At 33.8% G+C, this 17,352-nt stretch overlaps 1 protein-coding gene across 6 annotated transcripts; it reads left to right on the forward strand.

The window, feature by feature from the left end:
* The first annotated feature begins 499 nt into the window (after positions 1-499).
* LOC111702476 (nuclear factor 1 B-type) lies at positions 500-16,057 on the forward strand. 6 transcript variants are annotated; one of them, XM_023474177.1, is made up of 15 exons: positions 501-1,056; positions 5,440-5,595; positions 6,166-6,357; positions 6,453-6,636; positions 8,565-8,618; positions 9,153-9,203; positions 9,781-9,891; positions 11,451-11,578; positions 12,175-12,250; positions 12,928-12,981; positions 13,723-13,992; positions 14,388-14,528; positions 14,790-14,966; positions 15,222-15,269; positions 15,647-16,057. In XM_023474177.1, the coding sequence occupies exons 1-15, from the start codon at positions 823-825 to the stop codon at positions 15,730-15,732; spliced, it is 1,962 nt and encodes a 653-aa protein (XP_023329945.1). In that variant the 5' UTR covers positions 501-822; the 3' UTR covers positions 15,733-16,057. The 6 variants fall into 6 exon arrangements, with proteins under 6 accessions (XP_023329947.1, XP_023329945.1, XP_023329946.1 ...); XM_023474175.1 differs by having other exon boundaries at positions 503-1,056; positions 9,099-9,203; XM_023474180.1 differs by lacking the exon at positions 501-1,056 and adding an exon at positions 4,712-5,302 and having other exon boundaries at positions 9,099-9,203.
* The last annotated feature ends 1,295 nt before the right edge of the window (positions 16,058-17,352 follow it).

Genomic DNA, 17,352 nt, shown 5'->3' on the forward strand with positions numbered 1-17,352 from the left:
TGGTTATCTGTCCTACACCTTTTACTCATGTTCTTATTATTCCAGAGATATTTATCTGTCCTACACCTTATCCTTATGTTCTTATTATCCCAGAGCTATTCATCAGCTCTGGGATAATTCATCCGTTCTACACCTTCTCCCAATGTTCTTATTATCCCAGAGATTTTTATCTGTCCTACCTTTTACTTATGTTCTTATTATCCCAAGAGCTATTCATCCGTTCTACACCTTCTCCAAATGTTCTTATTATCCCAGAGATATTTATCTGTTCTACACCTTTCCCGTTTCTTTCGTTATTTGATCCCATTTCTCTATAACTATTCATCATTCTACCTTCCTTCCTTCCTCCCTCCCAACCCATCCCTTCTCGTATTACTCAAACATACGCTGAACACACTCAATACACTATACAAGACTCCGGAATCTATTTTTGAACCCCAAGATATATCTCCGGTCCTGCTTCTCCGGCCTAACACATTCTGAAAGCAATCTCCGGGGGCTCGCATAGGTGCAGACCAGGGCTGCGTATTTTTTCCATGGAAAAATGCATCAGGAAAATCCACAATTCTTCTTTCGGATAAGTTGTAGATTTCTGCAGGTTTCAAGGACATGGATTATCTTGGAAGGATGAAGTATCCCTGTTCTAGGTAATGATGCTACTAGCATGCCGGCCAGGTCCATACTGTCTAGATACGACCCAGTCAGACTTGGCACCTAGACCTGAAGGTGAAGTTCACCTACTCCCAAATCCAAGAATCTCTGCCAAGATTGCCAAAATCTGGAGTCTGAGCCAAAAACTCTGTGTTTGGCTCGATTGCCAAGATGTCTACGCTAAGTGAGGGGGAGCGTATGCCCCTCCAGCTCACAACAATCACCGTCGCGGTTCCCTCCCCCCTCTCACCCAACAGCGCCGCCGTACTCAATGTCTCCGGGATGAATATGGTTGGGCAGGGTGGACATGTGACCCCGCTGACCCTACCAGTGACCCAGCAGGAGTGTGGTACCTTTAAATGGAAATATGAGCAGACCAGGACGGAGAAACTAAACTCAACCCTGGTAAGAAAAAAAACAGTGAAAAAAGCAAAAAAGTTTTTAAATCAAAACAAATATTAAATTCAATTGACTTAAAAATCAACGTTTAAGGTCTTATAATGTCATAAAGGGGTTCAGACTTCATATAATGTTAAGGTATTAAGTCTAGAATAGAAAACTCATCCTAATGTCACTTGTGTAAATTGTGGATCAAGTATTCAACAGTATCTTTTGTAGATCTACAAAGATCGGAACTCATGTGTTGATATCGTTAACCTTGAACGCTTCATCTCAATATCCATTGTGAGCACTTTAAAGATAAAGGAAAGAAAATTAGAAAGATAATGAGGATATTGAATAGGAAAGAAGGCTATAGGAGGGAGATGGTTTGTGGGAAGGGAAGAAAAGGGGGGCTGGGGAGGGGAAGGAATAGGTGTAAATTGATAAAGAAAGGTATATAAGTGCGGTACTGTGCACGCTTTAAACTCTATCCCTAGCATCTCAAATCTCAATAAAAAGAGTTTTAAATGCTCATCCTACTCCTAGGTAAAGATATCCATCCTACTCTAGGTGTAGATATCCATCCTATTCTAGGGGTACCTATCCTACTCAAGGTTTATATCCTACTCTTGGTGTAGATACTCATCCTACTCTAGGTGTAGATACTCATCCTACTCTAGTTGTAGTTGATACTCATCCTACTCTAGGTGTAGATACTCATCCTACTCTAGGTATGGATACCCATCCTACTCTAGGTGTAGATATCCATCCCATTCTAAGGGTACCATCCTACTCAAGGTTTATATACTCATTCTACTCTTGGTGTAGATACTCATCCTACTCTAGGTGTAGATTCTCCGTGAAATTCACACGTACTTCAATCCGCCCCGGGATCCAACCAAACTCCAGGTGGTGTTTTCAGTACACGCGTTTATACGGGTTCATTTCACGACTCCTAACTACAATATTAGGGGGGGGGGGGGGGTAAAAAGTTAATCCTCAAATTTAGAGTAGAGCTTGAATTTAAATGAAAAAATTTGAATCCTAATATATTCAAGTAAGTAGAACGTATTCCTATATCTATTAGGTTGATCAAGATTTAAAGTTTTACCAATGTTAAAAAAGAAAAAAACTAACTACCTATAAAACAGTTTATTTATTATTATTTACATTTTTAGAGTCAGTTTATCACTTGAAAACTTTTAAAATTTTTATTAGTTGTATCTCTCATTCTCTCTCTTTGACGCATTTCTCTCTCATTAGAATTTGTTTTTGTTGTTATTTACATTAAAAATTGAAATTTTGCCAAGGAAGTTTAATTTATTGCCAAGTTCACNAAAAAAAAATCCCGCATTTCATAGTCAAGTTACGCTCAGGAATTCCAATAAAAGCTATTTTATAGTGTATTTTTATGTTATAGAGCAAATGACGTGTTTAGTCATAGAGCAGATTGAATATAGAGCAAATGACGTATAGAGCAAATGACGTATAGAGCAAATGACTTGATAGAGCAAATGACCATAGAGCAAATGACCATAGAGCAAATGGAAATAGAGCAGATGTCGTAGCGCCCTGGGATGAAGTATCCCCAGTCCCCACCCCCTACTTCTACTCTATCTAGTAGGTAGAGCTGGGATGAATGAACGTAAACTATAAATGTCTAGGATCCTATTGTCGGTTCAACCCAACCCCATCCTAATCCTTCCCAATTTCCTTCTTATCATTGGAATTCCACATTTCCATTTTCGATGTAGAGTGACGCGGTTTTTTAAAATTTTTTAGCAATAAAATTAACACTTTCTATTTTAACATTCTTTCACGGCTCAATATTTTCCTTGAATTCATTCAAAACAATTTAAAGAACAATGATAACGATAGAAATATTAACTTTGATTTGAATGTTGGAATCTGTTTTAACTTACATTATTTTCAACTTACTTGGGAACCCAGTTTTGCCTGGAAACTAAATTTTCTCTATTTAAGTCAACCTACTCAATTTTAAACAGTTCTACCGAGCTCCCCAATAATATTGAGGCAAATCGGTCAAGGAGTTTCTGAGTTATGATGGGACATACAAACAAATAGACTTATTTTTTTAATATAAAGTTGTTTGAGAAAATTGTCCAACTTTTTGTATCAGATTTGACTTTTGGTTCTAAATCCTGGAATAATGCTTAGATGGATTAGATTAATCCATATTGGGATTAATCCCTCTCGAGAAGTAGCTGTGTATAGAGATGTAGAGGTAGATGTAGCCAATATAGTTTTGCCCTCAGAGTTGGGAACTTTTGAATTAATTAAATCTTCAATATAACTGAGCTGAAAACTCTAGTATTGGATACCATTAATCATAATTGCTAAATCTTGGTATTCACTGTGGACCATTTTTGATTTTCTTCTTCCTCTTCTTTGGATTACGACCAATGTGAGTTATCTCATTGATCGCGGGCAAAATTTCATAATTTCTCGGCTTTGGATTGGCTGTTCGGTTTCTACAATCGAAACTCTGATTGGTTTCATTTAAGATAATTTTTCTGGATATTACTGTAAGGTTAAATTAATCTTAAAATTAATAAAAAATGGAGATCAAGCATTGATCTCGATATTCACAATTCTAAAGTTTACAGCACAGAGATGGAATTTAAGGAATTTGAGCCGCGGTTTAAATCCGCCAAAATCCGCCAAAACCCGGTTTAAATTTAGCGCCGGCTAAAATCTTGAAACATTTGATACAATTTTAAGCGGAACCAACCATATTTAAGCCGCGGCTTAAATTTAAACCGCCGCTCAAATTCATTAAATTCGGCCACTGATCTCTTAATAAAACCATCCAGAAATCGGTTAATCTCTATCTAGAGGAAAGAATGTTTAATTTAATATTAGATGCTTAAATTGATTTTTAAAAATTATTGTTGAGTGTGTTTGTGTGTTTGTGTCTCTAACTGTGTGTGTGTTTGCTTCAATATATCCTTGATAGAGGAAGGAAGGGGTGATCTGTCTCTGTAGGAAAAATGTCCAAATTTTCTTTTTGTCAAGTACTGGACCATTGATCAAGTATCATTATGTATACTTTTCATCACCCCCAGGTAAATTTATTTCAAAAATAGCCCCCCCCCCCTCTTTCTAAAATTAATTATTACCAAATGTGGTTTCTCTTGAGGAGACTTTCGCATTTTCTGTGGAGCAAAATATCTTCATTTCTGGAAACATAAATTTTTATGTTCTTCATGGATTGAGTAGAGATTAGGTTTAGGTTTACTCATGGTTTAGGTTTAGGTTTATTGTTACTTATAGATTTAGGTTTAGGTTTATTGTTACTTATAGGTTTAGGTTTAGGTTTATTCTTACTTATAGATTTAGGTTTAGGGTTGGTTTAGGTTTAGGTTAATCTTAATTCTTGGTTTCTTTACTACTAGCTTGGGAACCCAGCGCTGCCAAGGTTAATGCCGCCGTTTACCCGCACTTGAACGATTTTACCGGGAAACAAAATTTTCGCTATTAAAGTCGAACCATTCCACTTAGTATCTCAAAACCAAGCTAAAAACATTCCCGTGGCTCTCCCGAGCTCCCTCATCAAAATTTTTGGCAAATCCGTCCAGGGGTTCCTGAGTTATGATCAGACAAACAAACAAACAGACACCCAAACAGAGATTACAACTTTATATATATAGATTACTTTTAAGGGTTTGGGCGACTGTTTATTCTTGCTTATTTTTCGTTTAGCTCATGTTTAGATCTTACTTAAAGTCTAATTTTAGGTTCAACTTTACTAAAGAAATTATAAAAGAGAAGAATACAGGAAGAACTACCAGAATTTACAAGGTTTAACACTCTGCTCCGGGTACAGATCTAACCACTGGGGTTTGTTTTCCTTTGCAATTACTCCGTAACGGAATTATTTTGATTATACTCACGAAACTACTCCCGTTCTCATTTCACACATCACTTCCAACCCTGATACTTGAACCCGAACCTTACTCCGGGTCTACATAGAGTAATGGGTACAAATGAGAGTAGGTTAGGATTGAATAGCACATGCATGGATTCAGACATTCGTCCAAATTGCTACCATTCACATTCTTTACAGCTCATTTTTCAGAAACAGTTGCTCGAAATTATAATTCAATACTTACACATTAACCATAATGGTTTATGTAATATTTACACATTCTTTTAAGGGAACGTAAACGCTATTTATAGTGACGCTCCGTGGCTCCATGCAAAGATTAAAATGCCCGATTTACAACGGTACCATCAGAACCTTAATCTGGTGAGAAATCTGGAAAATATTGTAGTTTTCCTGACTCCCAATTATTTGTGTCTTTTTTATAACACACATATTTATTTCTCTTTACATTTCTTCATTTCTTTTACTTTTATCCCTATGTATATTATCTTATATTTTAGGATGAGTTTCATCCGTTTATAGAAGCTCTTCTTCCTCACGTGAAAACATTTGCATACACCTGGTTCAACCTCCAGGCTGCTAAGAGGAAGTACTTCAAGAAGCATGAGAAGAGGATGTCCTTGGAGGAGGAGAGAAGGTGCAAGGAGGAGCTAATGGTGTGTATGTCATCTTTGAAAACATTAAAAAGGAAAATCACAATTCTAAACACAAAAATTAAAAAAAAACGTTTGTCAACTAACATGAAAAATAATTTGACCCAAAAACTACAAGATTAAGCTTAAAACTACCCAAAGAAAATCCTAGTTTAAGATGTCGTGTATTATTTTATTGATTTGGTCCCGTTAATGTTAATTGTGTGATGTTTTCCGTTAAAAAATCCCTAGCTTGGCTCTGATCTTGTTAAAAATCCGCAAAAAGTCCGATGTCGACAGGGCACGCTTGCTTTGTAATGAATAGTGTACTCTACACTCAATGGTAAATGAGATTTCGAGGAAAAAATCCGCGGAATCAGCATTTTCTGGATATTTCTGGATATAGATAGTTTCTCTAACTTCCTTAAACTACCATAATATATCCCTTTTTGTACTATGTATAGCTCTTCTTAATGATACACAGGGTGTCTCATAAAGCATGACATTTATTATCTTAATAAATAAGCCTTTAATTGCTGTCGATGCGTCATTTTTTTTACATCAGAATTGTAAAAAAAAATCTCCATTTTCTAGAACGAGAAGCTTGAGATTAAGCAGAAATGGGCGAGTAGATTACTGGGAAAACTACGGAAAGATATTGCTCAGGAGTGCAGGGAAGATTTTGTTCTCTCCATAACAGGAAAGAAACCAGCAATGTGTGTTCTATCCAACCCGGATCAGAAAGGGAAAATGAGAAGGATAGACTGTCTCCGGCAGGCGGATAAGGTACCAAAGTTTTTTTGGGAGTTATTTTAATTTTTGTTTTTCTTAATGATTCTTCAATCAAGAAAAGTTGAAAATATAAAACAAAAATTATTCAGGTTTGGCGACTGGACTTGGTTCAAGTGATCCTGTTTAAGGCAGTACCCCTGGAGAGTACGGATGGAGAAAGGTTGGAGAAATCTCCGGATTGTCTCCATCCGTCCCTGTGTGTCAACCCGTACCATATAAACGTCTCCGTCAGAGAACTGGATCTATTTCTTGCTAACTTTGTCAATACTCACGGTAATAAAGGGGTAAATTTATTTCAAAAATAGCCCCCCCCCCCTCTTTCTAAAATTAATTATTACCAAATGTGGTTTCTCTTGAGGAGACTTTCGCATTTTCTGTAAATTAATAGTTTGAAATATCTAAGGTCTACGACATTGGGTTGTCAAGATATAGGGATAAGAATATTTGAATTTGTAGCAAAAACTCAGTCCCTTTGTCTTGGCTATCTGTCTCTTTGTTTCTATCTAATAAAGGACAAAACGGCTGAACCGACCGGGTCAACATTTTTTTGTGACAACTCACCCCATGACAGGTTATGTCTGGTCGAATTTGAACAATTTTGCCCGAAAAAAAAACTAATTTTGAAAGTTTATTATTTTAACAGAAAAGACCTGAGGCCGATTTAAAAGAATTTGAGCTGTGGCTTAAATTTGAGACGCGGCTCAAATATGGTTGGTTCCACCTAAAATTGTATTCAATGTTTCAAGATCTAAGCCGGCGTTCAATTGAAACCGGTTTTTGGTGGATTTGAGACGCGGCTCAAATTCATTAAATTCGGACTTAGTCTAATTAGAGAACGAGGAAAAATTGGGGATATCAGTTATAATCTAAAATTGTTAAATGTAAGCGGTCAAAAATTATTATTTATGTTAGGTTAAACAAATGAATGACGAAGTGTGTAAAAGGACTAAAATATTTAAACAAAATATTTTAAAAGTTTAATTCAAAAGTTGTTACTTTTAAACCTTTCTATAGATTAAAGAGAAAATTCAATATACGATTTTAAACTAATTTAAAATATTGAAACATTTGCTCTATATTGGTCAAGTTTATTTAATCAGTTTTCCCCCTATATGTTCCTTCCCGCCCCATTTCTCCCGTACTTCCGGAACAGCAGATCTATTTCCGGGTACACGGCATACAAGCAACACAGAGGACGGAGGTTTACAGATACTCTGTTATCTTTATACTCTTTGAATTCTGTCAAATAGACAAAGTTTTAAATATCAAAGGTTAACACCACCAGGTTGGAAAGATGAAAGGATTACAAAATCAGAGCTAGCGGCAAGTGTTCCTTTCTTTAACTTTTAATTTGAGTTTTTGCCAAAAACTCAAATTTTCTAATCCCTACAATCTACATGTTTGCAACCTGTTGTCATAGACCTTAAATATGTCAAACTATGAATTAATATGTTAAAAATAGTCTAAGGTTAAAGGTTGGAACAATAAAGTTATTTAAACCCCCCCCCCCCCCCCAGACTTAAAAGATATAGGGATTGGAAAATTTGAATTTGAATTGTTTCGTTCCTTAAACTTAACTCTTAAAAGAAACTGAGTTTTTCCCTAAAACTCAGATTTTCTATTCCCTCCATGTTTTAACCTGTTGTCGTAGACCTTTAAAACTATGAATTATGTTAAATGAAATAGTCTGAAGTTGGAAAGTTAGAACATTACATGTTTTTACCGCCAGATTTCAAAAATTTAGGGAGTGGAAAACTTGAATTTGTTCTGTTCCTTGAACTTAAATCTATGAACTGAATTTTTGCCACAATCAATGAATCAATTCCTTTTTATTTTAGGTCGTCTTTTTACCACAATCAATTAGTTAATTCCTTTTTTTAGGTCGTCTTTTCACCACAATCAATTAATCAATTCCTTTTTATTTTAGGTTGTCTTTTTACCACAATCAATTAGTCAATTCCTTTTATTCTAGGTCGTCTTTTTTACCACAATCAATAAATCAATTCCTTTTTATTTTAGGTCGTCTTTTCACCAAAATCGATTAATCAATTCCTTTTATTTTTAGGTCGTCTTTTCACCACAATCAATTAATCAATTCCTTTTATTTTAGGTCGTCTTTTTACATCAATCAATTAATCAATTCCTTTTAATTTAGGTCCTCTTTTTACCACAATCAATTGATCAATTCCTTTTTATTTTAGGTCGTCTTTGTGAAGCTGAGCAAGAAGAGGATTCAGCCCTCAACCTGAAAGGAGGTGATCACAAAACATTTCATTTTTCTTCTGATCGAAAATTATTTGTCCATTAATTTTCAAAAGATAAAACGTTCAAGTATGATTGAAAAATCAAATAAAATTAATTGATCTCATGATTTTAATAATCTTGGTATATATGAATATCAGTCTTTTGTATTTAACTTTTTCGATCTTTCGATTTTGAAATATAATGTTTTAAAAATCATATGATCACACATGAACACATTATATATTATTATTATTTATAAGATAATCCAATACTGATCATTTTCATTCATAAAATAATCCTGTTGAAAAACGATCATCATTGATCATTATAATCAATCAACCAATTTGATTTAGCTATTAATTTCCATTGATCCACTGAAGATGACTGTTCTAATATTTTAGTTGATTTAATTATTTTAATTGATCTAATATGTCTAATTGATCAAAACAATTGATCCGTATTTCTTGACGTTGTAAAGTGAAAACGTTAAGGTTATCCTCCACACAACCCATACAACGGTGTACTTTGCAACGATACTATTACAGCCACTGGAGTTTTCTCTCCTCAGGAATTATGGAGATATTCTAAAGGAAAAGGTTAGAAAACTTTTTTATTTTTTCTTCACATTTCTCCTTTCAAATCTATATTATTGCATGTGTGTATGTATTTAAATACAGTGAATCCCAGATAAATGAATACATAGCAAGAGTTTTTTTTTATAATGCATGTCGTATTAAATATTTCAGATTAAATGACGCGGAAAAATGCGTTTAATATTAATATATCAATTGCATTCATATTTCAGGGCTATTAATTTACCTTGAATTAAAAATGAAAAGAATTTTTTTTAGAATTATCAAAAAACTTATGACGGTCTATGTATTCATATATCTGGGATTCACTGCAAGTTCTTGCTTGTCTCTATCTTTCTTCCTTCAGGTTTTAAGGATTGTTCATAGAGTTGCGCACTCGATTTACCATGGTACCCTTGAAAGCTTTATAAGATCAATTATTAAGATATCCATCATTTTCAATTTAAAAAATTGATTTTAACCCCACACAAATGTTTCTTTCTCTGTTGGGAATGAGGTGTAAAAATTTTACATGCCAAAAAAATGTACAGCTCTTGAAAAACCGGTTTCTTGGAGCTTTGTGGAATCTGAACCTTTTTAGGTTCCGAGCTTTCAAGTTCTCCAGGGGGTATAAAGATGGAGTCCCCGTACTACTCCTCATATACCCCTCCACACGGGGAGTCCTCCCTCAATCAATCTAACAACTATAATGGTAATAATATCTTTCTCAAAAACTGAATACTTTTCACAAATTCTTATTTTCAAATCCTTACATCTAATGGCATCAAATTTTTCAATTACTAGATCAAATAGTTAAATTTTGGAATATTAAACATAAGATTTCAAAGATATAAGGACTAGAAAATTACAATTTTAGACAAGTGTTCAGTTCTTTTATCACATCATGAAAGATGTTTACATTATGGTAAACTTGTTTGTTTCTATTTTTTCAAAACTAACACCTTCGCATGTTTGCTTCATCTCATCTTTATAACTTTATAATTTTAAGATAGAATTATAAAATAAATCTTGTACCATATACAACTTAAACATTGTTTTTATGCTACTAGTTCTTTCATATCTTAAAGGGACAGTAAAGGAAAAATGAAAGGGGGTATAGACTGAAAGCTAATCACTTTAGCTCTCGATCGTGACCCATGAAAGTTTTATCTGATGTTCCTATCTCGAGAAATTGATTTACAACTGTGTAAAATTTATACGAAAATTAATATATATACAATTTTGTATAAAAGTAGTGGGTTTAAATAGATCAAATTCAAGTCGCGATCAAGAGCTAAAGTGATTAGCTTTCAGCCTATACCCCCTTTCATTTTTCCTTTACTGTCCCTTTAACCCAGAATGTTTTTGCAATACACAAAATCAAGTTTAAGAATAACATATTTCCCCATTTTTTTTTATTTCCCAATCTTCCTCCAAAAAAAAAATTGGTTTGATTAATATTCAAAACAACATTTAAAACAATCCATTTCATAAAATAAAATTTGCGTAAAGTGATATTCATTATAAGCGGAATTTATTCTTAATTGATTGAAGACGTTAAAGTCGTCTTCAACCTTGGAAATCGTTTGCGGTATTCATTTGGCAACCTTCTTTTTAAAAAATTGGTCATAAAAAAAATCACAAAAGAGCACTAGTCCTGCCATTTCCAAAACGTGGTCTGCCATTTTGTAGTTTTAAAATATATTAGATACAGGGTGTCCCAAAAAACATGGGAATTCAGTGACGAATTCGATATCGTCTTTGTTATGAATTAGCATTGTAATACCTAATTTCAAAAGCCATATTATTTTATGAAAAGGGTAAAAGACTGCAAAGATGTGTCTATAATGTCTCCGCAAGTTGAACAGTGAAGACGGAAAAGTTTACTCTGTTTGTGTACTGCAATTTTCTTGTTTTACTAAGTATACAACCATATGCATGCAGTCAAAACATAAACAAACAAAATATGAACATAGCAGAAAAAACACTTACAGATTACAATTTCTCAGTAGGTATCACTATACTAAATCAAAGAATCTAATTCGTCACTGAATTCTCATGTTTATTGGGACACCCTGTACAATCAGGAAATTGTCTAATTTTGAGCAAAATCATATATCCGGTAATTATGAAGGAACAGAAAAGGCGGACACCATTTTGAAATGTCATTTTAGATACAAGTTCATTTCGCAAAATAATTATCTGAAAATAGACCATTAGGTTAAAAAATCAAAGTTAATTTTAAAAACCAAGCTAATTAAAATCTTTTAGGAACCTTAACTCTTTCTGGTCGGAGCCAGAGTCCTAACTGTGTATCCGTTATCCTTCCTGAATCCCAGTTTAGAGTGAAGAGAATGAGAAGAATGAGTTCAGAAACTGAGGAGGTCGGAGAATGCAAGGTAGTACAAATCCTAATATTTGGGTTTTAAAGGGACTGTAAGCGTAATTTCAAGTGACCCTCCATGCAAAATGCCCGATTTACAACGGTACTCTTAAACGTTTTGTTTTATCAAGTATGAATTAGATATCGAGGTTGCTCTGCATAAGGGACTTTTATTTTTTATTGCTGATAAGAAGCACGGGAGAAATGATCAAAATTAAACACTTTTTGGCGGCTTTAGCGTTACCGTTTTAAATCAAGCATTGCCATGGAGGGTCACTTAAAATTACGCTTACAGTCTCTTTAATAAACGAATATCCAAAATCATTTCAAGACAACAAACACTTTCCTCAAAATTACAAAATTTTTAAACAAAAATATCGAAATAATTTTTGTAGTTCAATATTAGGCATAAATTGTTAAAGCATTTTATCTCAAAGCGCAACGAACTTCATAGCCCAAACAACAAAATATGTTCAATTTTTTTCTGAAGCTTTTGCCTTTGTTTATATGTATATGTTATATCTTTAAAAATCACAACCTCCAACTTACCTTTTTGGTATTGACCCGTTTAACAAAAGAAGGTTGCTGATTAATGAAAATGTTACGTTCTAGGAGCAGGATATTTATTACACTGCCCAGTCCCCAACCAACTGGTCACAATCAGAACTAGATCATGCCGCAAGTATAGGTATTCAAACACGTGCTGTATCCTGTTTTTTGTTTTTAGATAAGCTTTAATTATGACTTAACAAAGCTTGCTTTCTACACACGGAGGCGCAACTAGAGAGGGGGGCACACCAGCCCAAGATGCGGTGCCCCCTGGGGATTTAAAAAGAAATGAATTTACAGATGTAAAACTACACATGATTAAAATAAAGATAAAAAAGCAAGGATTTCAATTGTAATATTTTTCGCCTTAGCCCCTTTGCTGGAATACCCTAATTGCTCCGCTGTTTACACATCATCCTGTAAATAATAAAGTAAAGTAACAATTGTGAGCAGCGCTATGGATCCCTACCATTTTTGCATCCTATATCCGGATCCGAGGAGCAAACCTGCTGAAAATTAACTTTTACTCTCAAAACACCAATTTCCGCTCTCAACTAATGAGCTAGTGTTAAAAATTTTATAATCTCTGAATGGTTCATCAAGTTTCAGCATTAAAATAAGCAACAACAAAAGAAAAAATTGAAAAATTAGATGAAATGTTCATGATATGAATCCCGGGCGGATCAATATCCGGATCTGGATCCGCAACAAAATGAAATGGAGCCTAAGCAATGTAAAGAATTAAAGATATTAACTTCTTGTGACTAACAACCTTGAACCTGTGACCTGGATGACAAGTCAGTAAACCTGTTACAGGGGATTGTGTAAAGATACGTGTGGAGGCTGACCCTTATATTCAAAACAGGAAAGGTAGACATTCCTGGACTAACATTCCTGGGTAGATATAGTAGATAAACTAGCATTCCTGGACTAACATTCCTGAGTAGATATAGTAGATAAACTAACATTCCTGGACTAACATTCCTGGGTCGATATAGTAGATAAACTAACATTCCTGGGTAGATATAGTATATAAACTAACATTCCTGGACTAACATTCCTGGGTAGATATAGTAGATAAACTAACATTCATGGACTAACATTCCTGGGTAGATATAGTAGATAAACTAACATTCCTGGGTAGATATAGTAGATAAACTAACTTCCTGGGTAGATATAGTAGACAACCTAACATTTCTGAGTAGATATAGTAGACAAACTAACATTTCTGAGTAGATAAAGTAGACAAACTAACATTCCTAGGTAGATATAGTAGACAAACTAACATTCCTGGGTAGATATAGTAGACAAACTAACATTCCTGGGTAGGTATAGTAGACAAACCAACATTCCTGGGTAGATATAGTAGACAAACTAACACTTTAAAATTTTATAGCCAAAGTGGAACTAAACAATTTTTAAAAAATACAGAATGTGTCCATGCCTAAGTGGCCCAAAGGGTCAGGGAAATAGAAATAATAATGCCTCCTTGCCAAATGGCTGTATATTTTCCTGTATTAGACAGTAGCTTGCATGGTTTTGATATTTAATTTTTACAAAATAATCTCTTTCACAGATAAATGAAAACTATAATCACAAATGTTGTCTCAGGTCTTCAGACCACAACCTCTCTTGGTACGACCTACTACACCGCCCAAGAGGTTTCCACCCTGTCTTCTCCGAAGTATGAAAAATACGAAAACGGACAGGACAATTTCTCCGAGTTTGTGACGCTGGTTTGTCAGAGTCAGGACGGAAGTCCTCTGAGTAGTTCTGGGAGTAGGTCTCCTACTAAAGTAGTGAGCTACTACACTACGTCAGGGATGTATCCTCCTGCACCTGCTGCTCCAATGGCTAGACCTGTTCCTTTAAAGCTTCCAGGTAAATCATTTACTCAATGTTGCTACCTTTAGATATTTTTCACAAGATTTATATATAATTCTAAGCAGTTTTATTACAGGGGAAAGTTCCCAAATGGCTTGAATCAATCGATATGCTTAAGGGCTTAATTTAAGAAATTGCTACTTAAACATTGTAAATTTGGAAAGTTGCCATTTACGAAAATACCCCTAAAGTAAAAAACATCTAACCTTTTTAATATTTGTTTCTAGTCCATATTCTAGTTTTTCTTGTTTCTAGTCCATATTCTAGTTTTTCTTGTTTCTAGTCCATATTCTAGTTTTTCTTGTTTCTAGTCCATATTCTAGTTTTTCTTGTTTCTAGTCCATATTCTAGTTTTTCTTGTTTCTAGTCCATGTTCTAGTTTGGTTTTTTAGAGCATGGAAGTCCCTCCGAAGTAAGTATGCAGATCTCATCGGAGGACCCTGATTCTCCCCAGGGTGGACTCCGAGAGGTTTGTCTCTCGTCATCTGATGACTCCCTTCCTCGTACAGTTCTCTACACATACACAACATCAGGTAATCAATTTATTCAATTTTGAGAAAAAATTGATCCCGAATTTTTACTTAAAATTTTATGATCTTGGATATTAAAAGTTTCTTATTTGTTCCAAGGCAAAAAAGTAACATTTTAACCCTTATATATTTCGCGGATTTTATTAAAAAAACGTACATTTTATGGAACTTGAATTTGATAAATTTATACATTGTGTTATCATTAGGGAAAATACTCTTTTTTAATCTATTTTTTAACAAAATTAAATTTTTCAATAATTTCAGGAGGTACTATTACAATCCCGGAGAACCTCTCTCCCACCAACCTCTCCATGGTCCAGCCTCAACGAATATCCTCCAACCGTCCTCTCCAGCAATCTATCTCTAGAAATCCAAACATATTCCTTTCCGACGTGGAGTCAAGCGCTATGGCATATGATCTGATGACTCCTATGCTGTCAGGTAGTTTTATTCATTGATTGTAATATTGTACTTTCAAACTATATAATTACATGACAGTGAGAGCCAGAAAATGACTTTTAGACTCAAGTTATGATAGTAATAGCATATTAAACTTGAGACACAGCAATTGTGCAGGATAAACATGCCCGTTCATTTAACAAGTGATTTAATAATTTACTAGTAAAACTATTTGCTAGCAAATTAAATGCAATACAAATTTTAAAGTTTTTTTTAAGGAAATACTTTTTATTTTAGGATCTTCTGTGGATTCTTCCAATGGACATACTTTACATTTATCCGATGGTAATAATCATAAACGCAATTTATAAAGAAACGGAGTTTTTGCCACAAACTCTGATTTTCGAATACATATAATTTTCTAACCAGATGTTGAAGACTTTTAGCACTTCAAACCATGAATTTTGTTAGTTAAAATGATCTAAGTTTAGAATTTAAAAGCTTTACACCATAAGGTTTCAAAGTTATTTGGATTAGAAAATTTGGGTTTGTGGCAAAAAAACTAAGTTTCTTTACAGAAATTTTTTCTTTCTTTTTTTGAATCAACATATTATTTGTTATACTTTTTGTTTGAGCCACCTCTACATTCTCTGTTACATAATACGGATTAAATGTTAGTTTTTAATTTTGAATGTTTTAAGCCATAAATTATCTTTTTTTAGATCGATATTTTTCAAGTCAGCTTGAACCTATGGATGCTACGGTTGGGAGTATGCACAGTAATCCAGGATCTCCAAACCAAAAATAATAAAAAAAATTTTAGACTGCAGTGATCAAAATTTTCCAATTAGATAATTACAATTAGAGTTTGTATTAATCCGGCGATAAAATAGTGAGCGGATCAAATATTTTTGTAAAAAAAATTATTTTAAACTTTTTTCCTGTTTTGAATCTTAATAATGCTTTTTTTCAAAAGTATATGACAGTTTCCAAAGCAACAAGTATCTCAATCCAAAATTCTAAAAAGTAAAATTATGATTTTTATTGATTTTTTTAAAACAATTAGTTGAATTGGCATTGGAATTTTAACAGAAACAAAAGTTCAAATGTATGCAAACTTAAAGTTTTCATTATTAAATTGGATTCTACAATAACATATCATAAAGTGACCATTTTATCTTAATAGTAGTATTTACAAAATATATAAATGCTTTACTTAAGGCATGCATATTGCATAATGTATACAGCATATTAAAAAGCCAAAACAACAATTTTATCAGTACACTTTCATAAATTGCATTATCAAAAAAAATTAATTAGTTGTTCTCTTAGAAACTTGAAATTAAAAATTGAATTCAAATTCGAATTCGAATTTGAATTTTTATTATGTTAAAACTTTTGTTAAACATTTAGTAGTAGTTAAACAAAGTCTAGTCTTCTTCCATTTATAATAATTGTATTTTACGTTGTATGCACGCAGAATTTTATAAGTATTATTATAGTTAGATGAAAATATAATCATCATTAGATGTAGTTTTTTTTATGCGATAAAATCAATTTACAATATAAAAAGGTGTACTTTATCTTAAATTAGTGTTTTTATGAACAAAGAAGTTTTTCTTTCAAAGGTAAGAAAGTGTTCTAAATTGACATTCAATACTAAATTAACTTTATTTATCTGTGATGCACTCGATGCACTTGATAAACCCCTGTGCACGGGGTCACATCAATAATCTTGCACTAGATCACGCCCACGTGACAAAAACAGCTGAAAACGGCTGAAACCGCCATGATGAATTGTTTTTAGACCGAGCGGGGCCAGCCGTACATTACTGTAAAATTACACGCTAGAGTTCACCACCTTTGATAGATTTTCATTTCACACATTTTAGCATAATATTCAATCTTAAAACTGGGTCGAAGCGAGCCCTGATTTAGGGTCGGATGGTTTAAAAGAGGATTGGTTTAATAATATAACATTATCCTGCGCTATCTAAACATATCAAAACTCTCATCTACCTCCTACACAGCCTTAGCTTAATGGCCATTCTTTATAGATGTCTAGTAAACAATATCTAGGTTCTCTAGTTCCTAGTTTCACTGTATCTAGGTTTTCTAGTTCCTAGTTTCACTGTATCTAGGTTCTCTTGTTCCTAGTTTAATTGTATCTAGGTTCCTTGGTTCTAGTTTAACTGTATCCTAGTTCTCTTGTTTCTAGTTTAACTGTATCCAGGTTCTATGGTTCCTAGTTTAACTGCATCCAGGTACTATGGCTTTTAGTTTAACTGTATCTAGGTTCCTTTGTTCCTACTTTAACTGTATCTAGGAACTATGGTTTCTAGTTTAATTGTATCCAGGTTCACTAGCTCCTAGTTTAACTGTATCCAGGTTCCACATGGTTTCTAGTTTGACTGTATCCAGGTTCTCT

The sequence above is a fragment of the Eurytemora carolleeae genome, unplaced genomic scaffold (assembly GCF_000591075.1).
Source record: "Eurytemora carolleeae unplaced genomic scaffold, Eaff_2.0 scaffold508, whole genome shotgun sequence".
Classification (NCBI taxonomy): Eukaryota; Metazoa; Arthropoda; class Copepoda; order Calanoida; family Temoridae; genus Eurytemora; species Eurytemora carolleeae.

Excerpts from the sequence above, each read along its gene's own strand:
- LOC111702476 (XM_023474175.1), top strand. The coding sequence starts at position 823 with ATGTCTACGCTAAGTGAGGGGGAGCGTATGCCCCTCCAGCTCACAACA. Across the intron at positions 6,637-8,564 it reads TAACTTTGTCAATACTCACG|GTCGTCTTTGTGAAGCTGAG; the intron begins GTAATAAAGGGG and ends TTTTTATTTTAG. Across the intron at positions 14,529-14,789 it reads CTACACATACACAACATCAG|GAGGTACTATTACAATCCCG; the intron begins GTAATCAATTTA and ends CAATAATTTCAG.